Below are 13,800 nucleotides of genomic sequence, written 5' to 3' on the forward strand. Positions count from 1 at the left end.
TATTTAAACCATAAAAACACTCAGTCCGTACGTCGATTTTAATGTTTACATTCGCTCTCCAATACGATTTATAACATACAAGCAATCAAAACCTGAATCTAGAAATAAACAGTTGAAACAGATGCTTGAGCTTCATTTGAAATTGAATTGATGCATTAGCATTTTTCTAGTGCGGGGTCGCCATTCCAGCACTTTAAGACCCCAACGTCCTGTCTGCCATCTTGGACGACCGCCATATTGGATTTAAGTCACTACGTGACTATATTTTTCGTATTCCTGACAGCACACCCTTTCATTTGATATCCATAGCAGGGGAATGGATTTTAAATTAAAAAAAAGCAGTAGGTAATCAGCGTTATATTTAAAGGAATAATTTCGCGGTCTTAATCTATCATCATCAACAACAACCCCCATTCGGCTCACTGCTGAGCACGAGTCTCCTATCAGAATGAGAGTAGCTAGGCCAAATAATCCACCACGCTGGCCCAATGCCGATTGGCAGACTTCACACACGCAGACAATTAGGAAAATTCTCAGGCATGCAGGTTTCCTCACGATGTTTTCCTTCACCGTTTGAGACACGTGATATTTTAAAATGCACAAAACTGAAAAGTAGGAGGATTCGAGCCCACACCCATAGAGTAGGATGAATATGATGAACCCACACCCTCCGGAATCGGTGGCAGAGGTCATATCCACTGGGCTATCACGGCTTTTCTCTTTATCTATACTCTATACCTCTCTATACATTTATAAAGAGGAAAGTTTGTGGTGTGACATACTGACTTATCTATACTAATATTATAAAGCTGAAGAGTTTGTTTGTTTGCTTGATTGCGGTAATCTCAGGAACTACTGTTCCGATTTGAAAAATTCTTTCAGTGTTAGATAGCCCATTTATCGAGGAACAGGAAGGCCATATATATTATCCCCGTATTCCTACGGGAACGGGAACCACGCGGGTGAAACTGCGCGGCGTTAGCTAATATATTTGTATGGGTTTAAATGCTCTACACACTGCAAAGAAAACATCTCTAGCCCAGTGACCTACATGCATGCGTGCAGAAAGCTAAATTTATTTCGAATTTAAGACATTTAACCCACTCTCCTACCGATAAACTGACTTGTTTATATAGGAGAGTTAACTTTAACTGAAATATAAGATACCTACTGGTCAAAGCTTTGCACTAGAATCCATACCGCAGTAATAGTACATTATAAGTGCGGTAAGTTGAAAATAGAGCCGTGATAGCCCAGTGGATATGACCTCTGCCTCCGATTCCGGAGGGTGTGGGTTCGAATCCGGTCCGGGGCATGCACCACCAACTTTTCAGTTGTGTGCATTTTAAGAAATTGAATATCACGTGTCTCAAACGGTGAAGGAAAACATCGTGAGGAAACCTGCATACCAGAGAATTTCTTAATTCTCTGCGTGTGTGAAGTCTGCCAATCCGCATTGGGCCAGCGTGGTGGACTATTGACCTAACCCCTCTCATTCTGAGAGGAGACTCGAGCTCAGCAGTGAGCCGTACATGGGTTGATAACGACGATGAACGAATTTGAAAATTACAGCCGAGGCGATATTGAAGATCGAGCCAAAGGCGCGAGCTGTAATAAGGAAGCTGAAGCTGTAATTATCAAAGCGTACGTACGGAGGAAAAACACTTTGGACACATTTTCTGAAAATAATTTTTTTGAGTTTTCTGTTGTCCATAATGATGACATTTTGATGTCACATTTGATGATATGTTTTTTTTTCTTTACAAGTTAGCCCTTGACAATCACTGACAATCTCACCTGATGGTAAGTGATGATGTAATCTAAGATGGAAGCGGACTAACTTGTTAGGAGGAGGATGAAAATCCACACCCCTTTCGGTTTCTACACGACATCGTACCGGAACGCTAAATCGCTTGGCGGTACGTCTTTGTCGGTAGGGTGGTAACTAGCAAAGACCGAAGTCTCCCACCAGCCAGACCTGGACCAATTAAGAACACCTCAATCGACCCAACCGGGGATCGAACCCAAGACCTACATTTTGTATCACGGAGGTCCAAAAGGAGTTATAGGTATGAATTAATAAAAACAAGTTGTTTTTAAAAACGAAACCATTCCTTTCGCTCTCTGTCGCATGTCTGCAAACAATAATTTACAATTTAAATGGTTTCATTCAACAAACGAGTGCTCATTCTGTAGTCTTCATGTAAATTGTAAATTCATTCATTCAGCCAACTGTAACTGATCAAGAAAGAGTTATCTACACCAGTGGTTCCCAAACTCGATTGGGTCCCGACCCACCAAAGTCGGGACCTACCTCTAGGCCGTTTTATAAAGAAAAAGCTTTTTCAAATCAGTCTAGTAGTTTCGGAGCCTATTAAGACCCTTTAAAAAAAATGTGGGTGCCCAAGCAACCGGTAGTCAGGGCTCCAGAGGAACCTCCTCACAATACGCGCCGTCTCAAGAATCACTGCCTTCTGTATCCGACTCTTGATCCAACAGATAAGCGAAAGCTTCTTAAGGTGTTGGTCGAAGCTTTTCGCTTTATTACCATTGACTGAAACGACTATTGGAACAATAATAGTTGACTCAACATTCTACATAGCGGTAATCTCGTGAGCAAGGGCCAAGTATTTTGAATCTATCTTTATTATTATAATTGATATTGTAGTCGAATCAATAGAGTATATTTCCTCGAACTCAACAATATAGTTTTTTTTATTTGATACTGTTACTATTGCGTTAACGTAAACGCGAATTTCTTAGTAATTGAAACAACGCCATCTATACTACAGCCTTTCTTTATGAGTACTGTTTACCAACAAACAAATTAAAAATGAGGGTATAAACTAGTCCTTTAACACCTACTAAATGAAAATAAATTTGATTAATAAGCTTAGAACAATTAGATATGGTTCATATATTTTATATAACACTAGCGGACGCCCGCGACTTCGTCCGCGTAAATTTCGATGTCAACTTTACTACTACCCCTACCCTACCCTACCCTACCCCTACCCTACCGCTACCCCAACCCTACCCTACCCAACCCCTACATCTACCCTATCCCTACCCTACCCTACCCTACCCTACCCTTACCCCCACTCTACCCCTAGCCTACCCCTACCTTACCCCTACCTTACCTACACCCTTCCCCCATCCTACCCCTCCCCGTACCCTATCCCACCCGTACCTCTAACCAACCCCTACACTACCCCTACGCTTCCCGACCCGTACCCTACCCTACTCTGTAAGTTGTCTATCTTACTCCTACCCTTAGCAAAATCGGTCCAGCCCTTCGAGAGTGGTGCGATGACCAAGGGAAATAGTTACTTCTATGCTAATAATATAAAGAGGTAAAGTTTGTGTGGTTTTAGAAGGTAATCTCTGGATCTACTGGACCGATTTGGAAAATTGTTTTACCAATAGAAAGCAACGTTATTTGCGAGTGTCATAGGCTATGTTTGATCACCATATTCACACGGGAACGGGAACTACGTAAATGAAAGCGCCGGGCGTCATATAGCGGAATTTCTGCGTCTTTTAGAAATTTTGTATTATCTCCGAAACTATTTAAGTAATTAACATACTGTAAAGGGCAAATCTTATCTCCATAATATCCTTGTGATTATTAAATAATTTATTTTAATAAGGATTAAAGTTTAGTTGTATAAATACTTAGGTTTACGTCATTACGTAAACCTAAGTATATAAAATTAATAATTTTTAAAACACAAAAGGTACTATATCTGCTAATATATAGAAGATAGATATATGGTGTCGCGGACTTTTTTGTAGAACTTTTAAAGATACATAAAAGTCTCCATACATTAATTTCCATTTTACACAATAGTTAAGGCAGCGCATGCGAATAAGTCTGTTTAAGAGGATTTTCAGTCCAACCTGTATGACAAAAACTGTGATAACTCGGCTAATATATATGATATTAATATAAAATAGCCTATATCACTCTCCGATAACGTAGCATTCTACTGGTAAAAGAATTTTTAAAATCGGACCAGTAGTTCCGAGAATTACCCCATTTAAAAAATGTGACAAACTTACAAACTTACAAACTTTACCTCTTTATAATATTAGTATAGATATAGATTTTATAAACAAACAATACATAATTTAAAATAAATAAGTTATGAAATGATATGCGTTTTCTTCGATCAATGCGTGTTGCTAGTGATGACATACGGATCCGAGACTTGGTCGCTGACTATGGGCCTCATTAGAAGGCTCAAAGTCACTCAGCGGGCGATGGAGTGAGCTATGCTTGGAGTTTCTCTGCGTGATCGAATCAGAAATGAGGAGATCCGCAGACGGACCAAAGTCACTGACATAGCTCAGCGAGTCGCGAAGCTGAAGTGGCAATGGGCAGGCCACATAGAACGTTGGAGTCCCAAGGTGCTGTAATGGCGACCCGCACCGGAAAGCGCAGTGTTGGGCGACCCCCCACTAGGTGGACCGAGGATATCAAGCGGGTTGCAGGGAGCCGCTGGATGCTGGCGGCTCGAGACCGTTGTGCTTGGAGGTCCATGCAAGAGGCCTATGTCCAGCAGTGGACGTCTATCGGCTGATAAGGTAGGTAGGTATGCGTTTTCTATCTTCATTTCTACTTTTTTTGTTGGTAAACAGTACTCATTAAGAAAGGCAAAGTGGCACTAGTGCACAATTGTTTCAATACCATATAAAATCGCGTTTACGTCAACGCGATAGTAACAGTATGAAAATATTGAAAACTCCCACTAGACACTTTGTATGTTTACAAAGAAATGTTGTAATAACTGGCAATTCATCAAAAATGTCACCTATAAGCCCATTAACATGGGTCACCCACTTCTAAACACCCTCGGATGTGTTCGTGCCAATATTTTTTATTAATATTAAAAACACTATGTTACACAATTCCAAGTCATTATTTTTATTTTACTAGGTCGGAAAGGTTGTCTCTGTAGGCTCGAAATCAGTGCGTATATAGTACCTAACTACTAGTATAAATCAATACAAATATAAAAAAACATACATACAGCAGAACGTAGAACCTCCTCCTTTTTGGAAGTCGGTTAAAAATAAAAATCAAGTAAATAAACTGTATTTTATTAAGTTTTTAATTACTTATTTACTCGTAACTAAAACACAAACTTTTGTCAGTCTGTCCGATTATAAATCAATACAAATAAAAATAAAAAATAAAGTAAATAAATACTGTATTTTCTCAAGTTTTTAATCAGTTATTTACTCGCAACTAAAAAAATAGACGATGCACGGCCTTCAAGCCACACCTCCGTGCCCGTCGGAGTGGGGAGCGTGAGGTTTTTTCGTTACGGAATTTCTGGATTCGGTCCCCGCGCTCAATTCCCGCAATAGAAGCTATGCAATAACTTAAGAGCGCGCAGCGCGTCGGTACGATATCGATAAAATTCGAAGAGCAAACGAGACGCCGAATTATGACATTCACGTGAGTGAAGAGCACGGAGCGATTGACGCGCGACGCAAATTTTATGACGTGAGCGCCAAAACCATTTTTACCTAATTGCAAGTAAATTAAACAACATAACGAAAAACAAAATGGCCATGGTCAAGATATATATCTAATTGTCTATACAAAACAAAAATTTAAGAATATAAGTTTGCTTTTCCTGAGATTGAAAGCAAAATGTGAGCAAAACATGTATTTTTCAAAAAAATAAAGTATCGAGAAAAGTTTTACAAATTGTGTATTTTGAATAGTCATAACGAAGCTAACACTTTGAAATATCATTAACCCAAATATCAGGCTCCTAACTTTTCCAGAATCTGAGATCCAGAACCATTTGTAACCACCAAATTACATGTTGCAAACTCTTAACACTTTAGTCTTTTCGGTTTAACTGATTGCAATGGTACTATCACTAAAAGGTAGAGGAGTTTATAGAGCCAACTAACATTATAGAGAGGTAAACTTTGTGGTATTTTAGGGGGTAAATAATCTCTGGTTCAACTGAACCGATTTTGAAAATTCATTTACGATTAGAAAACAGTCGGGACCTTAGATATTGGATAGGATGATTTTCTTCTACATTATTTAATAGGTCCCGACTGTTTTCTAATTGCTTTCTACACTTCTGGACTGAGCTTGTTTTTTTATTTTCAGTTTTTTTTATACTTTATGCTGTCGGGTTTTTTTATTTGTTAAATTAATTTATATTTTAGTGCTTTGTTTTAGTATTTCCTGTTGTGTTGGCTGTCTGCCGAATGCCTACGTCCTTGCGTGTAGCATGTTTTCAAAATATTGAAACAAATAATTATTATTTGCAACTAATTCTACATGTTTCCATTTCCTTCTCATTTGCTGAACAGCGCGAGGCACGTTCAAAACATTGTTTGCTAAATACTAATTTCATTATCAACCCATATTCGGCTCACTGCTGAGCTCGAGTCTCCTCTCAGAATGACAAGGTTCAGGCCAATAGTCCACCACGCTGGCCCAATGAGGGTTGTCATACTTCACACACGCAGAGAATTAAGAAAATTCTCTGATATGCAGGTTTCCTCACGATGTTTTCCTTCACCGTTTGAGACACGTGATGTTTAATTTCTTAAAATGCACACAACTGAAAAGTTGGAGGTGCATGCCCCGGACCGGATTCGCAACGACAGCCGTGATAGCCCAGTGGATATGACCTCTGGCTCCGATTCCGGAGGGTGTGGGTTTGTATCCGGTATCCAAGATTTCATTTAAATGCATTTTAAGAAATTAAACATCACGTGTCTCAAACGGTGAAGGAACGTGAGGAAACCTGCATACCTGATTTTCTTAATTCTCTGCGTGTGTGAAGTCTGCCAATCCGCATTGGGCCAGCGTGGTGGACTATTGGCCTAACCCCTCTCATTCTGAGTAGGATACTTTCGAGTACACTGTACATTATGTCGATCACACGTCGATGTTGTTTATTACACGAGTGATTATTTATAAATCACTAATGTAATCGCATCACTGGGCGTTTGTGCGTCACATGTCCTTCATACTGGGAAGAAGGTATTTTATTAAGGAAACTAGACTACTCATCGCGGTTTTACCCGCGTAGTTTCCATTGCCGTGATAATATGGGAATAAAATATAGCCTATGACAGTCGCAAGTAACGTGGCTTTCTAGTGGTGAAAGAATTTTCAAAATCTGTTCAGTATATCATGAGATTTACACCCTATAACCCCACACACTTTCATCATCCGATTGACGTTCATTGCAGGACATAGGCCTCATCATCATCATTATCAACCCATATTCGGCTCACTGCTGAGCTCGAGTCTCCTTGTATCCGGTATCCAAGATTTCATTTAAGTGCATTTTAAGAAATTAAACATAAAGTGTCTCAAACGGTGAAGGAAAACGTGAGGAAACTGCATACCTGATTTTCTTAATTCTCTGCGTGTGTGAAGTCTGCCAATCCGCATTGGGCCAGCGTGGTGGACTATTGGCTTAACCCCTCTCATTCTGAGAGGAGACTCGTGCTCAGCAGGTAGCTGAATGACGATGATGATGGAAATGACTTTCGTTGTCAACAGGTTACGTGATGTGATCAAGTTATCGATCGGATTTTTTTTTATTCTTATAAGTTAGCCCTTGACTACAATCTCACCTGGTGGTAAGTGATGATGCAATCTAAGATGGAAGCGGGATAACATGTTAGGAGGAGGATGAAAATCCACACCCCTTTCGATTTCTACACGACATCGTACATCGCTAAATCGCTTGGAGGCACGTCTTAGCCTGTAGGGTGGTAACTAGCCACGGCCGAAGCCTCTTAGTCAAATATACAGACAAAATAAATTCTAGGTACTTACACTTCATCAACATCATCTTCTTCATCGTCCGCTACCTCGGTGTCACTCTCTTCTATCTCCTCTACGATCTCCTCTATTATCTCTTCTATCACCTCTTCTTCACTCTCACTTTCCCCACTCTCCTCACACTCTTCCACTATACTCTTAACGTCACTCGTCTCATCACCGGACTCTATAAACCCACTGTCACTATTGTCACTTGTGATTCTCCTCAAATCGTCTACACACTCAACTTTAATTACAGGTTCGTTTAAATTAATCACAGTAGTGTGATCATTTTTGGAGACCACATAACCGCCTAACAGTTCGTCGTTATCTGGCAAGTCTTCTAAATAATCAGCTTCCTCAGAAGTAAGAGATTCGAATGAAGAATCCGCTTCTTCGTCAGTCTGCTCCTCTCCATCATCAAAAACTATCCGTTTACGGAAAGTTACGCGTTTTTTTCCATTGTCAGATCTGTCGTCATCTGAACAGCCTTCATTGTCTGACTTCGGAGGTTTTAAATTCGATTTTCTGTTCCCGGATTCTGGGCTTTCTACCTCTTTGTTCTCTTTGTTTGTATTTGCGTCTAACAGCTTATTTAGTTCGCCCTTTAAACCGTTTTTGTAATCCCTAATCGATTTTGTGTCTAAGGTTTCATAAACGGGTTCTTTTTTATCTTTTCTTTCGATTATTTGTTTGCTGTCAGCCGCTCCCATTTCATCTTCGTCTAAATCGATGTCACAGTCGATGCTTTTAGCTATCTCACGGAGCAGGGCTTCCGCGTGCCGTTTGTCTTCCAACTCTTGCTCATTTGACACATACACTAAGGACACGTGTTGTTTTGGTTCGGCTTTTGCGTATTTCTGCAGCACCAACGCTCGCACGAACTCGGCGGGATCGTCAGACGTGTCTTGTGTATTTTTGGCCGGCGTAGGCGGGACGACGATGCGTTTCGCTTGCGTATTATCTTTGATTTCCCGTTTTCGTTTGCCCCTTTTCCGTTTCCCGGCCATTATTTCGAGTAACGCACCAACCCCCGTCTTCTGGGTATTGTAGTCCGTCTCCGGGATGAGCAGGTTCACTACATCTTTGCGTATTGTGCCAGTTTTCTCGTTCGTTATGTCACATTGGTTAGTCGCGCGCGGTTCGACTGAGCTCGAAGCGGTCGGGTGTTTTCGCGGGCTCTCGGGCGACTCGGCTTTCCCGCCTTTCCGCTTGAAGAAGTTGAACATGGCCGCCTGTCACTTCGGCTGTCAGATTTAGATCCGTTCGGGAATCGCCATGGCTGTTGGGAGTTTATAAATATAGAAGATTGATTTATGTTATGGCATCCCGTGGTTTGTAAAGCATACTAAATTGCGTTGTGTTGCGATGTTTGAGTTTACTGAAAGGTTTTTGATCGTGACTAATTTGTAGTCTCTGATAAGGTTTAGAAGTTTAATTTTATTAGTACAGACAAAATTGAATATTATATTGAGGAAATATTTTGTTTGTTTATTTGTTGGTAGCAAATAGGCTCCGAAACTACTACATTATTATTATAAAGTGTTTTTCAGATAGCATGAGTACAGTGACAGTTGCCTTATGACGTTCATTCGTTATCAACCCATATACGGCTCACTGCTGAGCTCGAGTCTCCTCTCAGAATGAGAGGGGTTAGGCCAATAGTCCACCACGCTGGCCCAATGCGGATTGGTAGACTTCACACACGCAGAGAATTAAGAAATTCTCTGGTATGCAGGTTTCCTCACGATGTTTTTCCTTCACCGATGAGACACGTGATATTTAATTTCTTAAAATGCACACAACTGAAACGTTGGAGGTGCATGCCCCGGACTGGATTCAAACCCACACCCTCCGGAATCGGAGGCAGAGGTCATATCCACTGGGCTATCACGGCTCTATGACGTTCATAATACGTACTATAATCTTGACTCGCGGCAAACTTTCTATAGTAAAACGAACTGTCACCGCTATCTGAAAAACACTATAGTTATAGAAGTAAAGCTTGTTGTATTGTAGGGGGTAATCTTTGGATCTACTAAATCGATTTTGAAAATTCTTGTACCATTACAAAGCCACGTCATTTGTGAGTGTCATAGGCTATATTATATCCCCGTATTCTAACGGGAACGGGAACTACGCGCGTAAACTGTAGGTATACTTTGAGGGGAGCGTTTATATCAGTTTAATTTGAAGGTTCTTTTGTTTTTCCATAAGAAAAATTATACCATTTGTTTTCTACGACTCATTTAACCTTTAAGTCGTAAATTATAGAAGACTTTTTATTTTACGCGATCGTTTAGTGTCCGTTTTTATGACTTTCCTTTCATCTGAGAAAATGTCGTAAATTTTAAATAACTAGCTTCTTACCACGACTTTGACTGATTTCATACTTTGTAACCTGATAAGTATTAGTTAAAACTAATTTTAATATCGAAAACCTGTAACCAAAATTATTTATTTTTGTTTATTTCATGTAGTTTTTTTTAGTTTTATCATAAATAGCAGAACCCACGCGTATTTACCTGCATGGTTCCCTTTCCCGTAGAATTACGGCGATATAATATAGCCTATATCACTCGGATCTATCGACTGACATACGGATCCGAGACTTGATCGCTGGCTATGGGCCTTATTAGAAGGCTCAAAGTCAATCAGCGGGCGATGGAGCGAGCTATGCTTGGAGTTTCTCTGCGTGATCGAATCAGGAATGAGGAGATCCGCAGACGAATTAAAGTCACTGACATAGCTCAGCGAGTCGCGAAGCTGAAGTGGCAATGGGCGGGCCACATAGTTCGAAGAGCCGATGGACGTTGGGGTCCCAAGGTGCTGGAATGGCGACCCCGCACCGGAAAGCGCAGTGTTGGGCGACCCCCCACTAGGTGACCGAGGATATCAAGCGGGTTGCAGGGAGCCGTTGGATGCTGGCGGCTCGAGACCGTTGTGGAGGTCCATGCAAGAGGCCTATGTCCAGCAGTGGACGTTTATCGGTTGATAAGATAAGGATAAGGATATCACTCGGGGATAGTGTAGCTTCTCAACAGTGAAAGATTTTTTCAAATTAGTTCACTAGTTTCAGAGCCTATTCAATACAAACAAACAAACAAATCTTTCCTCTTTATAATATTAGTATAGACAAGCGCTTAAAGCTAAATAATGTAATGGTTAACCTTAGTACTGGGTTCGAGATCTTTAGCGTAGAAAATAATTTTGAAAAGCCGGATAAGTGCGAGTTGGACTTGCCCACCGAAGGTTCCGTACGTCAGATCAATAATAGTTCAGGAATCGAATTAAGCAGTTTGCTGCTGAAATTCACTTAACCTATTAACTATACAAATAATGCCCAAGTGGAATGGTGGCAAAAATACTGGCTACTTTTCCGCTGGACAGTCAGGTCCTGATATTTTGCGCAAAAAATGAGCCATCCTATAAAAAAAATATTTATAATATTAAAGTTTAAGTCTGAAATAATAAATTAGAATAGGTCCATATTGAATGAAAAAAAAAAACTTATTTTTATGGTACAAGTTTATATAATGTGTCATAATTTACGAGTAATATACATAAATAAATGAGTAAACATTATGTAATACCTGCTTGTAATAATTATTCTATATTATATTTAGATTGTATGATTCGATAAGGAAATAAAAGGCTATATTATTATTATATTAATAATAATAGGTCTAATACCTATTCTATATAAATATCTAATTTTGTATAACTCCTGCATATTGCATTATATGCAGGACTAGCGGACGCCCGCGACTTCGTCCACGTGAAACACTACTTTTACCCCTATCCCTACCCTACCCCTAACCTACCCCTACTCTACCCCTATCCTACCCCAACCTTACCCCTACTCTACCCCTGCCGTACCCCTATCCTACTCCTACCCTACCCCTGCCCTACCCCTACCGTAGGGTACCCTATCACATGCTTACCCTACCACTACCCTACCCCTACCCTAACCCAACCCTACCCTTACTTTACCCTTACTATACCCTACCACGCGACGGCGACGGATGCATAAAAAATTGAGTAACGTCTCCCATTTTCCCAACATTTCCCTTCACTGCTCTGCTCCTATTGATTGTAGTGTGATGAAAAGTACACTGCAACCTGCCCAGGATTATGAAAAACATTTGTACCAAGTTTCGTTAAAATCCGTCGAATAGTTTTTGTTTCGATAACGAACATACCACGCGGCGTAAGCTTAGAAAATTGAGTAACTTCTCCCGTTTTCCCAACATTTCCCTTCACTGCTCGGCTCCTATTGATCGTAGCGTGATGAAAAGTATACTATAACCTGCCCAGGAGTATGAAGAATAATTGTACCAAGTATCGTTAAAATCCGTCGAGTAGTTTTTGTTTCTATAAAGAACATACAGACAGACAGACAGACAGACAAAAATTTTACTGATTGCATTTTTGGCATCAGTATCGACCACTAATCACCCCCTGATAGTTATTTTGGAAATATATTTCATGTACAGAATTGACCTCTCTACAGATTTATTATAAGTATAGATATATACAGCATTAGACACAATTGTAAAGAATTCATTAATTAGTTATTATTTTACGGATACGAGTATAGCTGTTTCCTCAGTTTACCTAACAGTTAAAAATTTGTTAGTTTTCTATAATGAATTAACGGACCCGCTCAAGCTTCGCTTTGACTTATTAATTTATTTATTTGCACTTCTTCCCTATCCCTACCTTAGACTACCCTACTCCTACCCCTACCCCTACCCAACCCCTACACTACCTCTACTCTACCCCTACCCTACCCTAACCCTACCCTACCGCTACCCTACCCATACCCTAGTTAACAGATAATTGTGACTGTCAATTAATTATAGACAAATAATTTGCAATAAAATAAAATTGCGACTGTAATTAAAGATCTAAGCTATCCTATCTCTTAAGTTGGACCAGACTGCTCACGGTGTGCCAATTTAATTTAAAATCGGTGAAGTAGTTTAGGAGTCCATCGCGGACTAACATCGTGACAGGAGATTTATATATTAAGATAAGTAACGACTTTTAGTTTTTAGTATTGAGTCAACTATTAATAAAAAAAAATACGTTTTTTAGAATACGCGGCCATCAATTAATTAAAAAAAAAAACAAAACGCCTCCCGCGCATTTTGGCGGCCGCCATGTTTTCCATGACGCGCGTTGACGGATGCATTCGAGTTAATGCACCCACAACAGAATCTTTGCAAAGATATTTTAAGAAAAAAAAAATGTCAAGAGGTTATTAATGTACTGTTTTCAACAGACACATGGTCACAATGCGTGATATGTTTTATTTTGTACGACATCTTGCCTTTTCATTATATTAAAAAAATAAACATTAAAACTATAATCCACCTATCTTCCTTAATCTTGAGAATTCAAGAGAAAAAAACATAAAGTACTGCTAAAGAGATTTGCAGGATTTGCCGCTCTTTGCCGCTTCGAAAACATTAATGAGTTTTTATTAACATTAAAAAACTTTTTGCTTCAAAAAGTATGTTATAGAATTAATGACTTTTTGACCGAAAAACAATAAATCTGCCTCTTTACTTATCTTATGTTATGTTAAGTTTTACTTATACTTTGTAGTTACAACACACGCATTTGTGATAATTATGACATTTTATCTATGACATGTGTTAAATATTATAATGGAAATGTAACTTAAATGAATAAATAAATAAATAAATAATCCTCTCTTTGGGCCCTCCAACTATTTTTGATACCCTCCAAGGCCACTGGAAACAAAGAAATATTTCAAAACCAAAGAAATACATAGGAACAAAAATGGTCACGGTAGAACCGGCTCTACTCACGGCTTAGTCCGTGAGTTATAAATTCTCTAAGTAATCAAACGCCGTCCTATTTATTTAAGATCGGAAAGCATTCCTGTTATCCCAGCTCGCACTTGACCGCTTTCAGGAGCCCGCAGTTAAATCTATAAATATTCCATATCGTGA

At 39.6% G+C, this 13,800-nt stretch overlaps 2 protein-coding genes across 5 annotated transcripts in view; one reads left to right on the forward strand and one right to left on the reverse strand.

Annotated features, from left to right (window-relative positions):
- Positions 1–13,800, reverse strand: part of LOC112055983 (trichohyalin) — a 489,894-nt gene that overhangs the window by 454,656 nt on the left and 21,438 nt on the right. For all 4 annotated transcript variants that reach the window (XR_008252185.1, XM_052889753.1, XM_052889754.1 and 1 more), the window contains exon 2: positions 7,832–9,098. Coding sequence is in view for 3 of the 4 variants with exons in the window: in XM_052889753.1 (XP_052745713.1) it covers positions 7,832–9,045 (1,214 nt within the window). In the remaining variant the exon portion in view is untranslated. The remainder of the gene's footprint in view (positions 1–7,831; positions 9,099–13,800) is intronic.
- The window catches only part of LOC112051956 (uncharacterized PE-PGRS family protein PE_PGRS46-like), a 50,018-nt gene that overhangs the window by 3,264 nt on the left and 32,954 nt on the right, over positions 1–13,800 (forward strand). The gene's annotated exons all lie outside the window — the stretch shown is intronic.

Source organism: Bicyclus anynana, chromosome 26 (genome assembly GCF_947172395.1).
Source record: "Bicyclus anynana chromosome 26, ilBicAnyn1.1, whole genome shotgun sequence".
Lineage (NCBI taxonomy): Eukaryota > Metazoa > Arthropoda > Insecta > Lepidoptera > Nymphalidae > Bicyclus > Bicyclus anynana.